A 19110-nucleotide genomic window follows, 5' to 3' on the forward strand; every position below is an offset into this window, starting at 1 on the left:
TTGCCAACTTAATAATTTTATTATAATTACCTACCTGAATAAATTTTCGGAAAATAGATAAATAATATGCGGGCATTTCTCCGTAACTCGACGTCAAGCGCCGATTTTGCGTGAGAGAGGGAGGTGGGCGACACCAGGTAAGACTGAAACCACCTGAGCTCCTCCATGAAGCCAAGCAGCTTGTGGGGGCTGCCGAAGGCTTCAGGGAGGGACCCAGGAGACCCCAGGTGTCTTGCCCTGTACTCCGCAACCCCCGTAAATTCCATGATGACGTGGGCTGCCGTTTCCTCGGACGCCATGCATGCTCTGCATAGCGGACTGTCTGTGATCCCTAAATTAAATACATGTTTGTTGAAAGGGCCGTGCCCTGTGAGGGTCCCTGTTATTACACGTAGCAGCACTCAGCGTAGGTTGAGAATCCGACGTGCAAGTCTAGAGTCAACGGAAAATAGATACACTACATAAAACGCTACTTAATTATTGAGAACATAATAATTATCAACAATTATCCCTAACACAAATTAAAACGACATAATGTTTAAATATAATATAATTTCAATAAATATCCGCAAAAGTACATACATATATCCAATCGTTAAAATTTAAATCATAATATTTTCCACATAATACTGCACAATGATCCACTTGTCTATGGACTCTATGGTACTAATCGCTACAAGTCTATGCTCTATTGTTCCATGTTACATAGACTACAGTCAGGGCATCGGCGCGTCGGTCGTCGACCCCGACGGCCATTTTTTTCAGTTAAAGGATAACTCGCTCTGGTTTTTGATCTGGACCTGGAACACGACCTGTGAACATTTAAAATTAATTTCTTAATTCACTTAAAAAAAGACTTATACAAAATACTCGATCAAATTAACACCTTATCTCGTTGCAATAATGTTCAAATTCATATCGCTCATTACCAAACTCTGCCTAATATAACATAGGTATGTAGGCATAGTTTATCCTTAGACAATTTTTAAACGTGATTGTCAGTCTAGCTCTTCATTGGTTTAGATAAAGCTTACGACAAAATATCGAATACGTTGTAGGATAGATTGGTTGTTTGTATTGAATAGACTCGAAAAGAACTGAAGCGATTTTAGTGACATATCACACTAGCGGATTGCGAGCGGTTTCAAAGCGGAGCGGGTGCGCAACGAATACGTTGCGGTTGCGCAGCGAATTCGTTGCGGACGCGTGGCAGATGCGCAACGTTTACGTCGCAGTCATGTACACTCATTAACAAAATGGAATCCGTGCTGGTTGTTACTTATAACTTGTGATAGTATAATAATTATGAGATCATTATTTTTTACGAGTTTCATAACATGTTAATGTTTAGGGTATTGTTTTATCTATTAAATCTTGGTCGAAATGCAATCAGATAACTTAATTGCTCATTAAGAAAGTTCATTAGTGAAATAAATGTTAAAGCTCCTTAACTAAAACAGGGCTATCTTATTATTAGATAAATAGCAGTGAATAGAAAATTTTATCAAGCAACCAGCAACTCACTATCACTTTGCTCATAATTAGGTTCACAAAATCTCTTTATAACATACGTTGCTATGGGAGAGATTATACTGGTCAGTCGTTACATACTTTTGGAATGTATGGTACATTCTAAAAGTCCTAGTAATTCAATTTTATAGCACCTTTTTTTAACAACTCCAGTTGTTATTACATCTTTAGTTAACTGTTAAGTAAGTGCATTTCCACAGTACGGTTAAAAAATTGAGTGCTACAGAAACGATGGAAATATTGAATGGAAGTTAGGCAAGGCGGAAGGGCTGGCTTTTGTGCGAGAGTATACAAAATGACGCGTCCGCAACGAATTCGCTGCGCAACCGCGGCGTGTTCGTTGCGCGCCCGCAACGTATTCGTTGCGCACCCGCTCCGCTTTGAAACCGCTCGCAATCCGCTAGTGTGATATGGCACTTAATGTTTTTTGAAAGATAAATTATTAAAAAGTAACATAAGCTATTTTTTATTTCGTTTTATCCTGGGTCAGCTCGGGCAGCACCGCCTGGGACGAGCTGCTAGTCAATTTACTATATACTCGTAATATAAAACAAAGTCGCTTTCTCAATCCCTATGTACCTAACTATGTATGCTTACATCTTTAAAACGGGTTTTGATGCAATTTTATTTAAAAGAAAGAGTGATTGAAGAGAAAGGTTTAAATATGTATAATTTATTAGCTTTTAGACACAGCAGGCGCAGCCGCGGGCGGAAAGCTAGTTCGTATATATAGAAAAGTGCCACACCTAGAGCGGGACCTCGACAGGCGAGTCGAGTGCCTGCAGCGGGGCTCCTCTTCCTCCTCCTTCACTTTGAACAGCATGTCCCTGTATTGGTACATGAAGTAGATGATCGTCAACAGTGCTGCCACCTACAGAAAATTGTAAAGTTATAACATGTATACCTACATTACCATCTGTGCGCAGTGCGCTTCAGTGCTCCTCTCCTGTTGGTTTTAGCGTGATTATATAGGTATTGATAAAGATTAGCTTTTGTCCACGGCTATGTTCGCGTTCGAATTATAATTTACTAGCGGTCCGCCCCGGCTTCGCCCGTGGTACATATTTCGCAATAAAAAGTGGCCTATGTCCTTTCTCGGGTATCAAAATATCTCTATACCAAATTTCATGCAAATTGGTTCAGTAGTTAAGGCGTGATTGAGTAACAGACAGACAGACAGAGTTACTTTCGCATTTATAATATAAGTATGGATGTGCTATTTATTAAATAGGTTTGAAGTTGGTGCCGAACATTAAGCACTTAGTATTAAGCCCGTGCACCGACATCAAACCTTTTTAATAAATAGCATATAATATAAATAATATGTAGTAAATAATAATGTCAAATCTTTTTTATTTCTTACTTTTCCGTTTTTGAAGTCGGTTGTTGTTAACGCAGTTATTTTTATTAGTGAATATTAAGCTTTCCGTGCGATTAGAGCTTTTTATGAAAATTAAGCTCTCCGTGCGATTAGAGATTTTTGTGAAAATTAAGCTCTCCGTGCGATTAGAGCTTTTTGTGAAAATTAAGCTCTCCATGCGATTAGAGCTTTTTGTGAAAATTTAGCTCTCCGTGCGATTAGAGCTTTTGTGAAAATTAAACTCTCCGTGCGATTAGTTTTTTGTGAAAATTAAGCTCTCCGTGCGATTAGAGCTTTTTTGTGAAAATTTAGCTCTCCGTGCGATAAGAGCTTTTTGTGAAAATTAACTCTCCGTGCGATTAGAGCTTTTTATGAAAATTAAGCTTTCCGTGCGATTAGAGCTTTTTGTGAAAATTAAGCTCTCCATGCGATTAGAGCTTTTTGTGAAAATTAAGCTCTCCGTGTGATTAGAGCTTTTTGTGAAAATTAAGCTCTCCATGCGATTAGAGCTTTTTTGAAAATTAAGCTCTCCGTACGATTAGAGCTTTTTGTGAAAATTAAGCTCTCCGTGCGATTAGAGCTTTTTGTGAAAATTAAGCTCTCCGTGCGATTAGAGCTTTTTGTGAAAATTAAGCTCCGTGCGATAGAGCCTTTAATGAAAATTAAGCTCTCCATGCGATTAGTTTTTAGTGAAGCTTTCCGTGCGATTAGAGCTTTTTATGAAAATTAAGCTCTCCGTGTGATTAGAGCTTCTTGTGAAAATTAAGCTCTCTGTGTGATTAGAGCTTCTTGTGAAAATTAAGCTTTCCGTGCGATTAGAGCTTTTTATGAAAATTAAGCTCTCCATGCGATTAGAGCTTTTTTGTGAGAATTAAGCTCTCCATGCGATTAGAGCTTTTTGTGAAAATTAAACTTTCCGTGCGATTAGAGCTTTTTGCGAAAATTAAGCTCTCCGTGCGATTAGAGCTTTTTGTGAAAATTAAGCCCTCCGTGCGATGAGAGTTTTTTGTGAAAATTAAGCTCTCCGTTCGATTAGAGCTTTTTTTGTGAAAATCGTGCGATTAGAGCCTTTAATGAAAATTAAGCTCTCCATGCGATTTTATGCGGTTATCAATTCGGCCGGTATATTTTTTTTTATGCATGTTCACCGTTTTCTCCGAGGTTTCTGAACCGATTTACGTGATTCTTTTTTTGTTCGATGCGGGATGGTGTCGAATTAGTCCCATAATTTTTTTTTTTCGGATAGGCCCAGTAGTTTTTATTTTATGAGCATTTTTGTCTGTACTCGATGACTAAGTTGATATGTAGCAAGTAACTTTGATTCACTTCCCGGTAACCGATTGAGCTGAAATTTTGTATACGTATTTAAATTTGATAGGGATGAATCATTATCATGACATGAAGCTGATTTGATGATGGAATCGGAAGGTGGCCATAGGAGCTCAGTAATATATTGACTCAACTTTATCAAGTTTGGGCTCGTTTGATTCGTGTTGAAAAATACACTAAAAAGTATTAAATAAAAATAACTGCGTTAAAAACAACCGACTTCAAAAACGGAAAAGTAAGAAATAAAAAAGATTTGATATTATTAACTACTACATAATAATAATATAATTGTACATATTTCGCAATAAAAAGTGGCCTATGTCCTTTCTCGGGTATCAAAATATCTCTATACCAAATTTCATGCAAATTGGTTCAGTAGTTGGCGTGATTGAGTAACAGACAGACAGACAGAGTTACTTTCGCATTTATAATATTAGTATGGATTAAAAAGTAAGAAAGAGTTAGAAACGAGTAACAAACGTTTAGAAGAGTTGAATGACAAAAAAAAAACAATTACTATCGGCATTATTTTTTAATGAAAAGAAAGAGTTAATTATTGCGGTGTTAGATAGCCCATTTATTGAGGAAGACTATACTATAGCTAGTATCATCACGCTATTACCAATTTATAGGAGCGGAGCGATGCGGGTGAAACCGCGGAGCACAGTTGTATTTTTTATCCTTTCAGACGAATTCATCTCAGAATATACCTACATAACAATTAACAATACATTTTCGCTTACAATAACGATGATGATATCTATATAAATATCCAAACTTAATATTATAAATGCGAAAGTAACTCTGTCTGTCTGTCTGTTACTCAATCACGCCTAAACTACTGAACTAATTTGCGTGAAATTTGGAATGGAGATATTTTGATACCCGAGAAAGGACATAGGCTACCTTTTATTGCGAAATATGACCACGGGCGAAGCCGTGGCGGACCTCTAGTAATCTATATATCGTAAAAGTCTAAGAGCGTATACGCACTATGCGGGTAGCCGCATTGCGGGTAGCCGTCCGGCTGACCGCAAGCACAATTATGTACGTAATATTCATTTCTATGCGCACTGTGCGGTCTGCGGTAGCCGCATCGCAGTGCGCATAGAAATGAATATTACGTACATAATTGTGCTTGCGGTCAGCCGGACGGCTACCCGCAATGCGGCTACCCGCATAGTGCGTATACGCTAATGGTCTCTATTATTCAACAATTAGGGGATATTAGATTACATAGAGCGATACCCAGTTTAATGGGTTCACCATTAACTAAAGGAAAGTATTAATAGGTATGTATATCATCGATTTAAAATTGACTAGATAAGCCGAATGCAATTTAATTCGTTTTTAATAGTAGTAATATAAAAAAGAGTAAAGTTTCTTACGTGTATTTACTTTTTTCTAACCGATTTCACTAAGTTGACAATTTAACCTTTGGAACTTGTGTAAGGGTACCTTAAACCTTTCCACCAAAGATGTGCTATGTAGCTATGCTACGAAAATGTGATAGCTCTGCTATGAAACTATGTAACCGTTTCCACCAATGCTATGCCACGTAGCGGTGCGAGGAATATGCGCAGCTCGAGCTATGCGATGTATCGATAGTAGGCGCCCTGAAGGCTGAACATAGCACGCATCCATAGCACGCATCCATAGCACACATCCATAGCACGCATCCTTTCCTAAAATAACGCACTTCTCGGCACAAATTAAAATTCCACCCTCACCACCTGGATGCATGGCGGTCTACCACAGTCCGCTTTTCTCGGTATTTTTTACCGAGAACAACGACCTTGTGGAACGATTTACCATCTTCTGTGTTCCCAAATGGATTTGACGGGGAAACCTTCAAGAAAAGGGCATATTTATTTCTCAAAGGATGCTTATGGGCGGCGGGCATCATTTTCCATCAGGTGACCCGCCTGCTCGTTTGCCCGCTTTAACGATAAAAAAAATTCCACCAGTGCGTACGTTATGTGCATTAATGAATATACATAATTGGTTGATTACAAACGAATCCACAGCAACGTAGCATAGCATATCTCTGGTGGAAAAGCCTCCCTACAATCTCTCACTCACCCTAACTACAAAAATTATATTTTCTTATTACCGTTGTAACAATCCTTCCTGCTAATATTATAAATGCGAAAGTTCTTGAGGATGTATGTGTATGAATTTTTGTTACTCTTTTACGCAAAGACTAAATTAAACCGATTACAATGAAATTTAGCACACACATAGAGGGTAACTTGGATTAACTCATAGGATAGAAATAAATCCCGGAAATACCACGGGAAAGGGAACTATACGGGTATTTCATTGAAAACGCGGGCGAAGCCGCGGGCGGAAAGCTAGCTATTATAATTCTTCACATTACTTCAAGAATACAGTACATACATACTACATTTTTTTATAACGTGCTTTAAATATCTCATTTAGATATCTAGTTTTTTAATTCTATGTCGTAATAATAGGATTTCTATTAAACTCATTATTTATTTTATTACTTACTATGGTCCGGGAGCCAGCAGCAGATTTTATGACCAAGTTCCTCTCAAGCGGTAATTAGTAAAATGCATCAAAGTATAGTATTATGAAGCCTCGTGAACGTCAGCTGGAGCTCGGTTGGGGGGAAGAGCGGTTGTAGCCTCCCGTATCAGCTGACGGTTTTTCCACCAAGATACAGCCAGCTGACATATATATTTATCCACAGTTACATATAAGCTATCATCAGGTAAATTTTTGTTTGAGAGGAAATAACGGAAAATAAATTTTTCTTTAAATTTAACTTTCATGTTCGAGACACCAGCTGACGTATAATACACCATGTTGTAACCAGCTGACTATTTTTTTTCGTTGAGATATTGGGTTAGCTACAATTTGACAAATTTTTAGCTGAGAGGAAATGAATGAATGAATGTATTTTTGAAGTGAAACTTCTTTATCGGGGGTGGACAAAAATTTTGTGAGACATTTTTTGCGTTACGCCGCGCGCGTTACATTTTTTGCGTTACGCCGCGCGCGTTACATTTTTGCGTTACGCCGTACTCGTGACATTTTTTTTCTTATCCCTACCACGCGTGATTCGACGTATACTTTCTCCAGCGGAGTAGGGATATCGTATCGTTTTAACGTACGTCCTACCACTTTACTTGACCGTTTTTCTATTGCACTCGTATTTATTTCCAACGCTCTATGGTGACGTGATAATATTATATTAAAGTGATCAGCACAATCAAAGTGTTTATTTTAATTATTCTAATTCCAGTGAATTTAAAAAAAAAGTAAGTAATTACATATCTTTTTCTAATACTTAGGTGTAATTATGGTATTTATTTTTCTAAGTTATTTAAAATTAACCTCACTTTTTGATTGTATTTTTCAATTTTTTCAATTTTATTATAATATGTATAGATAATATGTATAGATACACTAGCACGTGGGTGGAATTATGTTCTAATACTTGAATGTTATTGTGGTACATATTTATTTTTCTAATTCTAAAATATTTACAGTTATTCTCAGTTTATGATTGAATTTTTTAAAACACCAACACGTGGGCGTGATCATGTTATTTATTTTTCAAGTTATTTAAGCTTAACCTCTGTCTTAATATGTATATATTATGTACTATGTGCGTCATTAATTTCTGACTGTTTCGAGATTTGATGCAAAATAAAACAGTGTGTAAATAAAATTAAACAATTGAGTAAAAGTATAATTTCATAGATAACACGTTGAGAAGTTCCCTGTTTAAATATATATACATATCTTGTATAAATACATACATAATATGCCTATAGATCTTTACTCAATTGTTTTATTTTATTGATTTTTTACAAATTTTATTTACACACTATTTTATTTTGCACCAAATTTCGAAACAGTCAGAAATTAATGACGCACATATTATATATATACGTTTTAATATAGAATATTTTTTATTTTACAACCTTTACAACTTGATCATTAGGAATTTATTACCTCTATTGTTCGATCAAAAATAAGTTACCGACTTTAAGAAAGTGCCGACAATGTAAGTACACTATTGTTTCTTATAAAATATTTTAGGAGTATACGATAATAAATCTATGACTCACGTAAACACGTGTTTGCTTGATTGGTGTCAGGTGTTCAATTATAATTTTATGAATTCAAAATTTATAAGAATAAACCTCAAACTCTCTGTCCAATCAAAATCCGCCTAAGGGCCGGCGCCCACTGCCGGCACGGCACGGCATGGCACGGCAGAGCATCCCGCGGCGTGCAATGGCATGCCGTGGCATCCTGCTAAAAGCCCCACTAATGCTGCATAAGTTTCAACCTTATTTCAACTAGCTAGCAATCATAATTCCTCGACCCCAAACCAAGACACGTCATGCCGCCGCATACTGCGGCGTGCCGCGTCATGCTGCAGCATCCTTCGATACGTCGCGGCATCGTGGCATCGAAATAAAGTAACTTGAATTCTAAACTGATTGAAATAAGATTCAAAATAACTTCATTAGTAATAAAATCCTCTGCCCTGCCATGCCACGCCGTGCCGGCAGTGGGCGCCGGCCCTAAGTCGAAATCCTTTATAAGCTGAAAACGGCAGTGGCCGGCGTAAATATTCAAATAGGTAGCGAGGAGCGAAGCGACGAGCATCTTAGGTTAACTTTTGAATTACCGCACGAGCCGAGCGAGCGAAGCGAGCGAGTTGCAGCAGCGGCCGGTGTAAATATTTAAATAGGTAGCGAGGAGCGAAGCGACGAGCATCTTAGGTTAACTTTTGAACTACCGCACGAGCCAAGCGAGCGAAGCGAGCGAGTCGCGGCAGTGGCCGGCGTAAATATTCAAATAGATAGCGAGGAGCGAAGCGACGAGCATCTTAGGTTAACTTTTGAACTACCGCACGAGCCGAGCGAGCGAAGCGAGCGAGTTGCAGCAGCAGCCGGTGTAAATATGTAAATAGGTAGCGAGGAGCGAAGCGACGAGCATCTTAGGTTAACTTTTGAACTACCGCACGAGCCGAGCGAGCGAAGCGAGCGAGTTGCAGCAGCGGCCGGTGTAAATATTTAAGTAGGTAGCGACGAGCGTGTGACTAACGTATTTCTTTAATATTGTATATAGTAAATTATTTTTTGAAAAATAAGGACATAAAGAAGTTTCACTTCTTACGTGTGTACTCTAGTACACGCACACATTTTTTTTTCCTATGTGCGTGGGAGGCTACAACCACTCACCCCCCCCAACCGAGCGCCAGCTGACGTTCACGAGGCTTTATAATACTATACTCTCATGCGTCTGACGAATTATCTCTTGAGAGGAAATAGTTAACCAAATTTGCACCTGGCTCCCTAACCACTAGATTTTGTTCAAATCGACAGTCGATTTTGAAATAACTAATGAACTAGTTTTTGCTATACTTTTATCCCGAAATAACTTATAACGTATACGTTTCAAGATTTTGAAGATACACCTAGTATTTATTAATATTTAGTATATAATATAGTGATATTTGTAAGCCAAATTACTAGGTTAAAAAAGTTATTTTATTATCTGTTTCCTTTCGTATTATCTATGGTCAACATTATAAGCGGGTATATGTTATTGATAGAAAAATTATTACCGTAGAAAGACTCCCACTACGATTATGAGGGACCTAGTTTTATTGTATTTATATCGAAAGGAAATGTTCTATATAAACAAGGCACTATGTAGTATGTATGCATTTAATATTATGTAGGTACTAGCTTTCCGCCCGCGGCTTCGCCCGCGTTTTCAGAGAAATACCCGTTCCGTAGGATTTCCGGGATAAAACCTATCCTATGTCCTTTCTCGGGTATCAAAATATATCTATACCAAATTTCATGCAAATTGGTTCAGTAGTTCAGGCGTGATTGAGTAACAGACAGACAGACAGAGTTACTTTCGCATTTATAATATTAGTATGGATTATTACATTGTATTATTGTATTATTACAGTTTTACGTAAATTCCGGCTTATGAAATGGCAAAGCATAAAACAGAACGAACCGCAATATTAAGTTGTCTTACGCGAATGAAGTCGATCACCGATTCGAGCAGGAAATCCATCGCCTTCCTATACTCTATGTACACCAAATTTTGCGAAGAGACCACGCTACATGGCTTGAAGCATACTGTCACTAAGAATTTTCACTTCATCGAAAGGTGCACTGAACGAGAGTTTTTGCAATAGTTAAATTAAAATAAATTATATAAAAATTCACATTTCTCCAATTTTACATTGTGAAATTGTTTGACATTTGTCAAAGGCCGGTATTCTTTTTTTGAATTTAACGTACAATGAACCATAGACTAAAATGTTTTGGAGTTAAATTCAAAAGAAGTTTAATTATTACATTGCTTATAATAAAATTATTAATTGATTATGCCTATATTTAATAACAAAGTCGCTTCCTATCTGTCTGTCCCTATGTGTACTACGCTGTCTACGCAACACATTTTGATTTTTGATTCTCTTCTTCAGTCTTTTAAGGACGCTGTCACAAATCTGCGTTACTCAAATTTAGGTATCTAACGACGTAACTTTGTTCGCGGCAATATCACGCTCACGTAAACATAGCGCATTCCATTTTATAGACCATCTTCATACTTGATATTATTTTTAATTTTTGATATTATGTATTTTTATTGAAATTGATTCCAGAAGATTACTAGGAACTTTAAAAATTCATTTTGTTACTTTTATTAGTAGGTACGATCCTAATAAGTATGTTAGTATATTCAAACAACTTAAAAAAGTGTGACTATTTTACATCATTATTTCATTGAATAATAATCTATGAATTGTATACAATATCAAAGCTTTTTAAGAAATGTAGAATTATTATCATACATATGATGTTACCGGCACTGTATTAAATCCGGCATTGTATACAATTCTTAGTAAATGTATGTTATTCCGAAAAATAGTCGGAATGAAATAAATTATAGGTATTCGTCACATAACACATTACCTAGGATACTCTTAAATCTGAACTTTTCCTACGTAGCAAACACATTTGCAAGTGTGGGTAGTTTTTGGGGTAGCTATTAACCAATATGAGGTCAAAACTAAAATCCAAGATGGCGCCGACGAAAATTTTACATCTTTTCGTCATGGGTGTCATTTTCAAGGTTTTGGAGTAGCTCTTAACAAATATGAGGTCAAAACTAAAATCCAAGATGGCGCCGACGAAAATTTTACATCTTTTCGTCATGGGTGTCATTTTCATGGTTTTTGGGGTAGCTATTAACTAATATGAGGTCAAAACTAAAATCCAAAATGGCGCCGACGAAAATTTGACTTTTTTTCGTGATGGGTGTCATTTTCATGGTTTTTGGGGTAGCTATTAACGAATATGAGGTTAAAACCAAAATCCAAGATGGCGCCGACGAAAATTTGACTTTTATCGTGATGGGTGTCATTTTCATGGTTTTTGAGGTAGCTATTAACGAATATGAGGTTAAAACCAAATCCAAGATGGCGCCGACGAAAATTTGACTTTTATCGTGATGGGTGTCATTTTCATGGTTTTTGGGGTAGCTATTAACGAATATGAGGTTAAAACCAAAATCCAAGATGGCGCCGACGAAAATTTGACATCTTTTCGTAATAGGTGTAATTTTCTTAATAATAAAGAAGTAAACTAAAATAAAATAACAGATTTTCGTCGGCGCCACCTTGGATTTTATTTTTGACCTCATATTGGTTAATAGCTACCCCAAAAACCATGAAAATGACACCCATGACGAAAAGATGTAAAATTTTCGTCGGCGCCATCTTGGATTTTATTTTTGACCTCATATTGGTTAATAGCTACCCCAAAAACCATGAAAATGACACCCATGACGAAAAGATGTAAAATTTTCGTCGGCGCCATCTTGGATTTTATTTTTGACCTCATATTAGTTAAAAGCTACCCCAAAAACCATGAAAATGACACCCATGACGAAAAGATGTAAAATTTTCGTCGGCGCCATCTTGGATTTTATTTTTGACCTCATATTGGTTAATAGCTACCCCAAAAACCATGAAAATGACACCCATGACGAAAAGATGTAAAATTTTCGTCGGCGCCATCTTGGATTTTATTTTTGACCTCATATTGGTTAATAGCTACCCCAAAAACCATGAAAATGACACCCATGACGAAAAGATGTAAAATTTTCGTCGGCGCCATCTTGGATTTTAGTTTTGACCTCATATTAGTTAATAGCTACCCCAAAAACCATGAAAATGACACCCATGATGAAAAGATGTAAAATTTTCGTCGGCGCCATCTTGGATTTTATTTTTGACCTCATATTGGTTAATAGCTACCCCAAAAACCATGAAAATGACACCCATGACGAAAAGATGGCAAATTTTCGTCGGCGCCATTTTGGATTTAAGTTTTGTCAAATTGCTTTACCCCACCAATCCGTTCAACAACCCATAAAAAAAGAGGATCTCAGTCAACATAATTTTTAAAACATAATTTTAAATTACAAATAACTGGAATATGAAACTTATACAGTTTACTCTTATAAAGTATCAAATATTTCAAATCACGAAAACGACAGTATACGCACAATAATCTTTTTCTAATTCGTTTTTATTTTTGGGACGAGGAGCGATACACCCGTCCTTCCAAGAGCGCTTCTGAGCGCGGTCTGACGACCCGCGAGAGCAAAATGTATGAAGAAATCGACAAGTATTTTTAATTTAGCTTATAATTGAAATAAAATTTTGATTTAGATACAAAAAAATTATCACAATCTATAAAGGACTATATATCCCTCAATAATTTATAGGTAAGAAGATAGATTAGGCTTTTAATTTTCTTAAAAGTGTACCGGTTTAGACCCCATTTTTTTGCATTTTATGCGATCATTGTGCTGGGAAAATCGTATTTCAGTGACAATTTTGTATGACGTCGTACAATTTTTATAAGATGATCGTATAACTGAATATATTATCTTTAAATTAAGATATTACTTAGTTCTCACGTGTAAGTGCTTTGAGTTAAAATTGTACCGTAAAATAGCGGTTTTTGTTAAAAAACTGTTATAGCACCCTTAAAATTTATTTTTCACGTAGATTACTATGGTTCGCGCTAACAATGATTGCGTTTACGGGGGCAGTGTATTGCGCCCTCAGTCAATTGACAAGGTACAACTCGGAGCCTGTAGTGGTCTCCTTGCAGAGGGACTACCGTCGATGGTCCACCGCGTTCCCAGCTGTCACAGCCTGTCTGCTGGAACGAGTGGATCAGGATAAGGCGAGGGCAGTCATACAGAGGTATATTTGAGTTCTAATGTTACACTGTCATGGCTACTCGGTTAATGATATAAGAGATAATATTAAGCGAGGATGTGCGAGATTAACGGCAAAAGAGGCACTGTTTTATCTTAAAAAATAATATTCGGTTCGTATCTATTCGCAAAATTTAAACGAGAATATCTTGTCGACTTTGACTCCGTGGATTTTTCTTGTGATCGCATTAGAAATATAATTTCCGAGTTTGTCATGTTCAGTAATAAGGGTGCTTTTCCATCAATTATGTGCGAGCATGAGTAGCGAGGAATGTGTTTGTGTTTTGTCCTGAAAAAATATTTTAAAATTTTAACTTCAGACTAAATGAAGCGAAATGATTGGTTTTTGTGGTTTTTACAATCACATTCCTCGCTATACAATACATATCCTCGCACATTATTTGGGTTTGCCAATTTCTAGAATACAAAATTCAGTGCATTTAATGCAACACCCAAGTGCAACACGTCAAAGCTTCAGAACCAAAATTTTCAGGTATTGGAATATAACCGAAGACTCGGATTCCGAAAAGTTTCTATATTACCAAGAATTCGTAACTCTGATCGCGGAGATATCTTTCCGCACTAATCTTCAGAACTTCTGGAAGTACCAAGGTGATGATACCTTGAACAAAATAGACTTGCTACAGCTGGCTATAAGTGTACACCCTGACTTTCCAATAAAAGTAACTATTTCGCAAAGTAATTTGGAGGTAGGTATGCAAAACAGGATTTTATGTAGTAAAACAATTAATCAAGAGGTGTGTTTTAGATCATAATGACATAATTATCGTGAGAATGTCAGTATTATGTTTTATTCCGACAAAGACTCCGTGTCGAAACAAACGTAATATAACTTCCACGCTAATATAATTTTTTTTTAATTATCGCAAATATTTATGCAATTTGTACACGCGGCAGAACGACAAATGGCTTATAACGACTATATCTTTGTATTTTGCAGGTAAAATGGATCACAGTGATGACAGAAGAGGGTCTCTGCATGACGTTTAACTCGGAATATGCCCAGTATCAGCAAGTTAGTGACGCTCCGTGGCAGACTCAGGCTCTGATGAAGTGTCACTATCACAGCGAGTTCTGTTTCGTGAAGATTGACGCTGAGAGCGGTGTTAGGGTGATCAGTCTTATTTTTACTTTATTCAGTTTTGTCTAATCATTCTATTATGGGAGTCGATTGGCTTGAAATTGTGGTGCATACTAGGTTATAGAAGAGAAGAGCACACAAGTTAATTTCATCACTTAAATGAAGGCTTTTACCTCCAATCCATTATCCAAGATGAAAACTTATTTTTAAAGAAATAATTAACGATTTTTATTTATTTATGCTTTTGTGTTTCGTACGATGAGTGGGGGAGCCGCAGATCTGTTTCCTTCGTAGATTAGTATAATATTATCGGTCCGCCCCGGCTTCGCCCGTGGTACATATGAAAAATAGATGTTGGCCGATTCTCAGACTTACCCGATATGCACAGAAAATTTCATGAGAATCGGTCCACCCATTTCGGAGGAGTATGCAGACTAACATTGTGACACGAGAATTTTATATATAAGACTAGCGGTCCGCCCCGGCTTCGCCCGTGGTACATATGAAAAATAGATGTTGGCCGATTCTCAGACTTACCCGATATGCACAGAAAATTTCATGAGAATCGGTCCACCCGTTTCGGAGGAGTATGCAGACTAACATTGTGACACGAGAATTTTATATATAAGATGTTACGTAACGACATTATAGAATGTGTCTGTCAATAAAATAAAATCTTCGAAATAATATTTTTGCAGTATTTCATCCATTCGCCGTACGAAATAGCAACAGCTATATCAAATCCTACGGGGGAAATATATCCCGGTGATGAGTTGAACACAGAATTCAAGGTACCTATTTTATTACGATTTAATTTATATAATATACTAGATTTCCGCCCGCGGCTTCACCCGCGCTGTCAAAGAAAAACCCGCATAATTCCCGTTCCCGTGGGATTTCCGGGAATGTGTCATTTTCCCGGGATAAAGAGTAGCCTATGTCCTTTCTCGGGTATCAAAATATCTCCTTAACAAATTTCATGAAAATTGATTCAGTAGTTTAGGCGTGATTGAGTAACAGACAAACACACAGAGTTACTTTCGCATTTATAATATTAAAAGTATGGAGTACTAGTTCTTAGTAACCAAACATTTTCATCAGTTAATCCCAGATACTTATGATGCCGTGAATATTCTATTGACTGTTTGCAAAATTGCCTAAAACACATCCATACTAATATTATAAATGTGAAAGTAACTCTGTCTGTCTGTCTGTTACTTAATCACGCCTAAACTACTGAACCAATTTTCATGAAATTTGGTATGGAGATATTTTGGTACCCGAGAAAGGACATAGGCTACTTTTTATCCCGGGAAAATGACGCAATCCCGGAAATCCCACGGGAACGGGAACTATGCGGGTTTTTCTTTGACTGCGCGGGCGAAGCCGCGGGCGGAAACCTAGTATTTAATAAAGGTACATACATAAGCTTAGTTTTAAACAACCTGCCAAACACAGCTGCCAAATAATTTATAGGTAGTGGAGATAGAAGCCGCAGATAGTATTAAAAGTTTGAGACCTGAACAAAGAAGATGCAAATATCCGGACGAATGGCTTGGAGATTCTATAAAGGTAGTTGCTAAAATATTTGAAAAATAAAATTATCTAGGGAAATCGTATTTAAGTACCCTATTTCTTCAGGGGAAGGTACGGTGGCCGATAGACAATCATCATCATCATCATCATCAATCAATCAATACATATAATAAAATTCTAGAAAAGTGGTGTCTGTACAATGAAAATATGTAAAAAAAAATTAGCAGGGGTTATTACTAAATCGATCCCAAACCCAAAACTGTTGTTAAAAAAATTTTTGTCTGTTTGTCTGTTTGTCTGTATGTTTGAACACGCTAATCTCAGAAACGGCTTATCCGATTTAGATGCGGTTTTCACTAATATATTGTGGTAAGCTTCATTTAACATTTAGTGTTTATTTCATGTCAATCGGTTCATAAATAAAAAAGTTATGACCATTTAATCACAGCGAACATTTGCTAAGGCATTCTACACATGAATTACTTTATTAGGTAAATTATACGCTAAAGTTATTCCTTGACATGTCCAGATGATCATAATATCGAAAGTCCCCAAGCGTGGGTGGTTATGCTGAGGGGGTAGTAGGGGGGGTCAAAGGACCTTTATTTAGATTTTTGCTCATAAGTCTAAAACCTGCACAAATAGCATTATGGTTACTACTAGGTAAATTTTCTATATAAAAGGTCTTTGAAATTATGCCGTAGGTATTATATTTTTAACCCCCGACGCAAAAAGAGGGGTGTTATGACCGCTATGTGTGTATTGCGTGTCTGTCTGTGCCACCGTAGCTCGCTAACGGGTAATACGAATTAGATGCGTTTTTTTGTTACATTAGTTGTTTATTATATTATACAGGGTGTAATCGTTAAGTGTGCACAAGCGATTATTCCGTAACTATTGCAGATATCAAAAAACTTTAAACTGATATCGAAAGTACTTAACCTAATGAGTAAAATGGCCATAATAAATTTTAAAAAATAAAACGAGAAATAACCAAAAATGTTACATTAAACGCTCCCATACAATTTATTTCCCATACATTTTGTATTCATAGTAGATTTTCGAAGTGACGTCCTTATTGTGCAATACAATGAGGAGGTCTATTTACAGTTTCTAAATGAACTTCCCTCCAAATTTGCGAAGTAATTAAAGCAGAAAACCAAAAAAACAAAAAAAAAAGCTAAAATCTTTCATATTAAATGTATAGGTTGATCCAAAAGTAATGATAATTGGGTATTTCCTGTGCACATAAAAATATAAAATAAATGTTTTATGCTTGCTCATGTAATCATTAAGTTATCACAAAAAAATTATATCTACAGGCCACGTTTCCAAGTATTTACATTAATTTTAATGTGAACAGTGCGAGCCAGAATGTTTCCCGACGAAAAGAAGAAACAACGATTCGACATTTAGAGGGTGAATTTCTAAATTTTTAATGAGATCAGGATAATTTTTTGTCACGATTTGTGACCATGGGCGTTACCTGGGTTCACCACGTTTATGCTGAAACCAAGAAACAATCAATGGCCTGGATGCGAGCTTCCAAAGTGACGGTGAAGATTTTCAAAGTGAAAATTAGTGGGATAGATTAAAGCCGTAGTTTTTTGGGACGCTGAAGAAATGTGGAATATTTTAAGAAGGTAGCCACTACTACACAGGGCTCTTACTACACAGACCAAATTAAAAGATTGCGGGTAGGTTAGTAAGAAAAAGAGACATGGCAAACTTCGGTCTTGAATGTTGGTTCACCAAGACAACGCACCAGATCACAAAGCGTCAGTTGCGATGGCTGCCAATCAAAAATCGGCATTGAAAATGCTTGAACACCCACCCTGTTTGTAAGATCTAGCTCCTAGTTAATTCTATCTCTTACCTTGGCACAAGAAACACCGTCGATACAAGAAATTTTAAGACGACAGCGAAGTGATGGCCGATTTTGAGGGGTTTTTGTAGATGAAGTCAAAGTTTTTTTTTCTAAGTTAAGGAAAAAAAATATCGAAGTATATTATCTAGTTAGAAGACTATCTAGAGAAATACATAATTATTTTAACTGTAATGTTAACCTTGTTTAATATTGATTATCATTACTTTTGGATCAACCCATGTACATGGGATATTCATATCTCATACTAAATGTATGGGAGGGTTTAAAGTTAATTTTTTAGATATTTCTCGTATTATTTTTTAAAATTTATTATGGCCATTTTACTCATTAGGTTAAGTACTTTCGATATCAGTTTAAAGTTTTTTGATATCTGTAATAGTTACGGAATAATCGCCTGTGCACACTTAACGATTACACCCTGTATAGGGGTGAAAAAAACGCATGTTAGTTGTTAATGTAAGTTATACCCAAGTGATATATCAAATGAAAATAGACGACATGTCAGAAACAATTAGTCAAATTTTATCAAAATCGGTTCATCCATTTATTTGATATAGGGGTTAAAGTGGGAATAAATAAATAAATTTTATCAAATATACTCAAGTGACTTATCTAATGAAAGACATGACGTGTAAAGTACAATAAGACATATTTTATCAAAATTGGTTCATCCATTTATTGGATATAGGTATAAAAGTGGGAATAAAAGTTGTCAAATAATATACCCAAGTGGCATATCAAATGAAAGGGCATGACCTGACGTGAGAAGTATAATGAGGCATATTTAATCAAAATCGGTTCATCCAATAATTATATGTAGGGCAAAAGTGGGAATGAGAAAAACGAATGCTGTCTGTTATACCCAAGTGATATATCAAATGAAAAAAGACGACCTGTCAGAAACAATTAAGTAGTCCAATGTTATCAAAATCGGTTCATCCATTTATTTGATATAGGGGTAAAAGTGGGAATAAATAAATAAATTTTATCAAATATACTCAAGTGACTTATCTAATGAAAGACATGACGTGTAAAGTACAATAAGACATATTTTATCAA

The 19110-nt window shown here is 36.4% G+C and overlaps 2 protein-coding genes across 2 annotated transcripts; one reads left to right on the plus strand and one right to left on the minus strand.

Annotated features, from left to right (window-relative positions):
• Window positions 1–542: 542 nt before the first annotated feature.
• LOC149475728 (uncharacterized) lies at window positions 543–10309 on the minus strand. Its single transcript, XM_089712997.1, has 3 exons — window positions 10241–10309; window positions 2277–2401; window positions 543–812 (listed from the first exon to the last, which is right to left on the minus strand). The coding sequence occupies exons 1-3, from the start codon at window positions 10298–10300 to the stop codon at window positions 689–691; spliced, it is 309 nt and encodes a 102-aa protein (XP_089569123.1). The 5' UTR covers window positions 10301–10309; the 3' UTR covers window positions 543–688.
• Window positions 10310–13316: 3007 nt separating this feature from the next.
• LOC149475729 (uncharacterized) lies at window positions 13317–16226 on the plus strand. Its single transcript, XM_089712447.1, has 5 exons — window positions 13317–13511; window positions 14019–14235; window positions 14487–14657; window positions 15326–15418; window positions 16104–16226. The coding sequence occupies exons 1-5, from the start codon at window positions 13333–13335 to the stop codon at window positions 16224–16226; spliced, it is 783 nt and encodes a 260-aa protein (XP_089568573.1). The 5' UTR covers window positions 13317–13332.
• The last annotated feature ends 2884 nt before the right edge of the window (window positions 16227–19110 follow it).

Source organism: Colias philodice, chromosome 29 (genome assembly GCF_061535455.1).
Source record: "Colias philodice isolate Cphi_HAF_F1 chromosome 29, ilColPhil1 Martin Lab GWU primary, whole genome shotgun sequence".
Taxonomy (NCBI): Eukaryota; Metazoa; Arthropoda; class Insecta; order Lepidoptera; family Pieridae; genus Colias; species Colias philodice.

Coding starts and splice junctions, on each gene's coding strand:
- LOC149475728 (XM_089712997.1), bottom strand. CDS start 10,300: ATGGATTTCCTGCTCGAATCGGTGATCGACTTCATTCGCGTAAGACAA. Junction 2,402..10,240: donor TAAGACAACTTAATATTGCG/GTTCGTTCTGTT, acceptor AATTTTCTGTAG/GTGGCAGCACTGTTGACGAT. Junction 813..2,276: donor CTGTCGAGGTCCCGCTCTAG/GTGTGGCACTTT, acceptor AAATGTTCACAG/GTCGTGTTCCAGGTCCAGAT.
- LOC149475729 (XM_089712447.1), top strand. CDS start 13,333: ATGATTGCGTTTACGGGGGCAGTGTATTGCGCCCTCAGTCAATTGACA. Junction 14,658..15,325: donor ACGCTGAGAGCGGTGTTAGG/GTGATCAGTCTT, acceptor ATATTTTTGCAG/TATTTCATCCATTCGCCGTA. Junction 15,419..16,103: donor AGTTGAACACAGAATTCAAG/GTACCTATTTTA, acceptor AATAATTTATAG/GTAGTGGAGATAGAAGCCGC.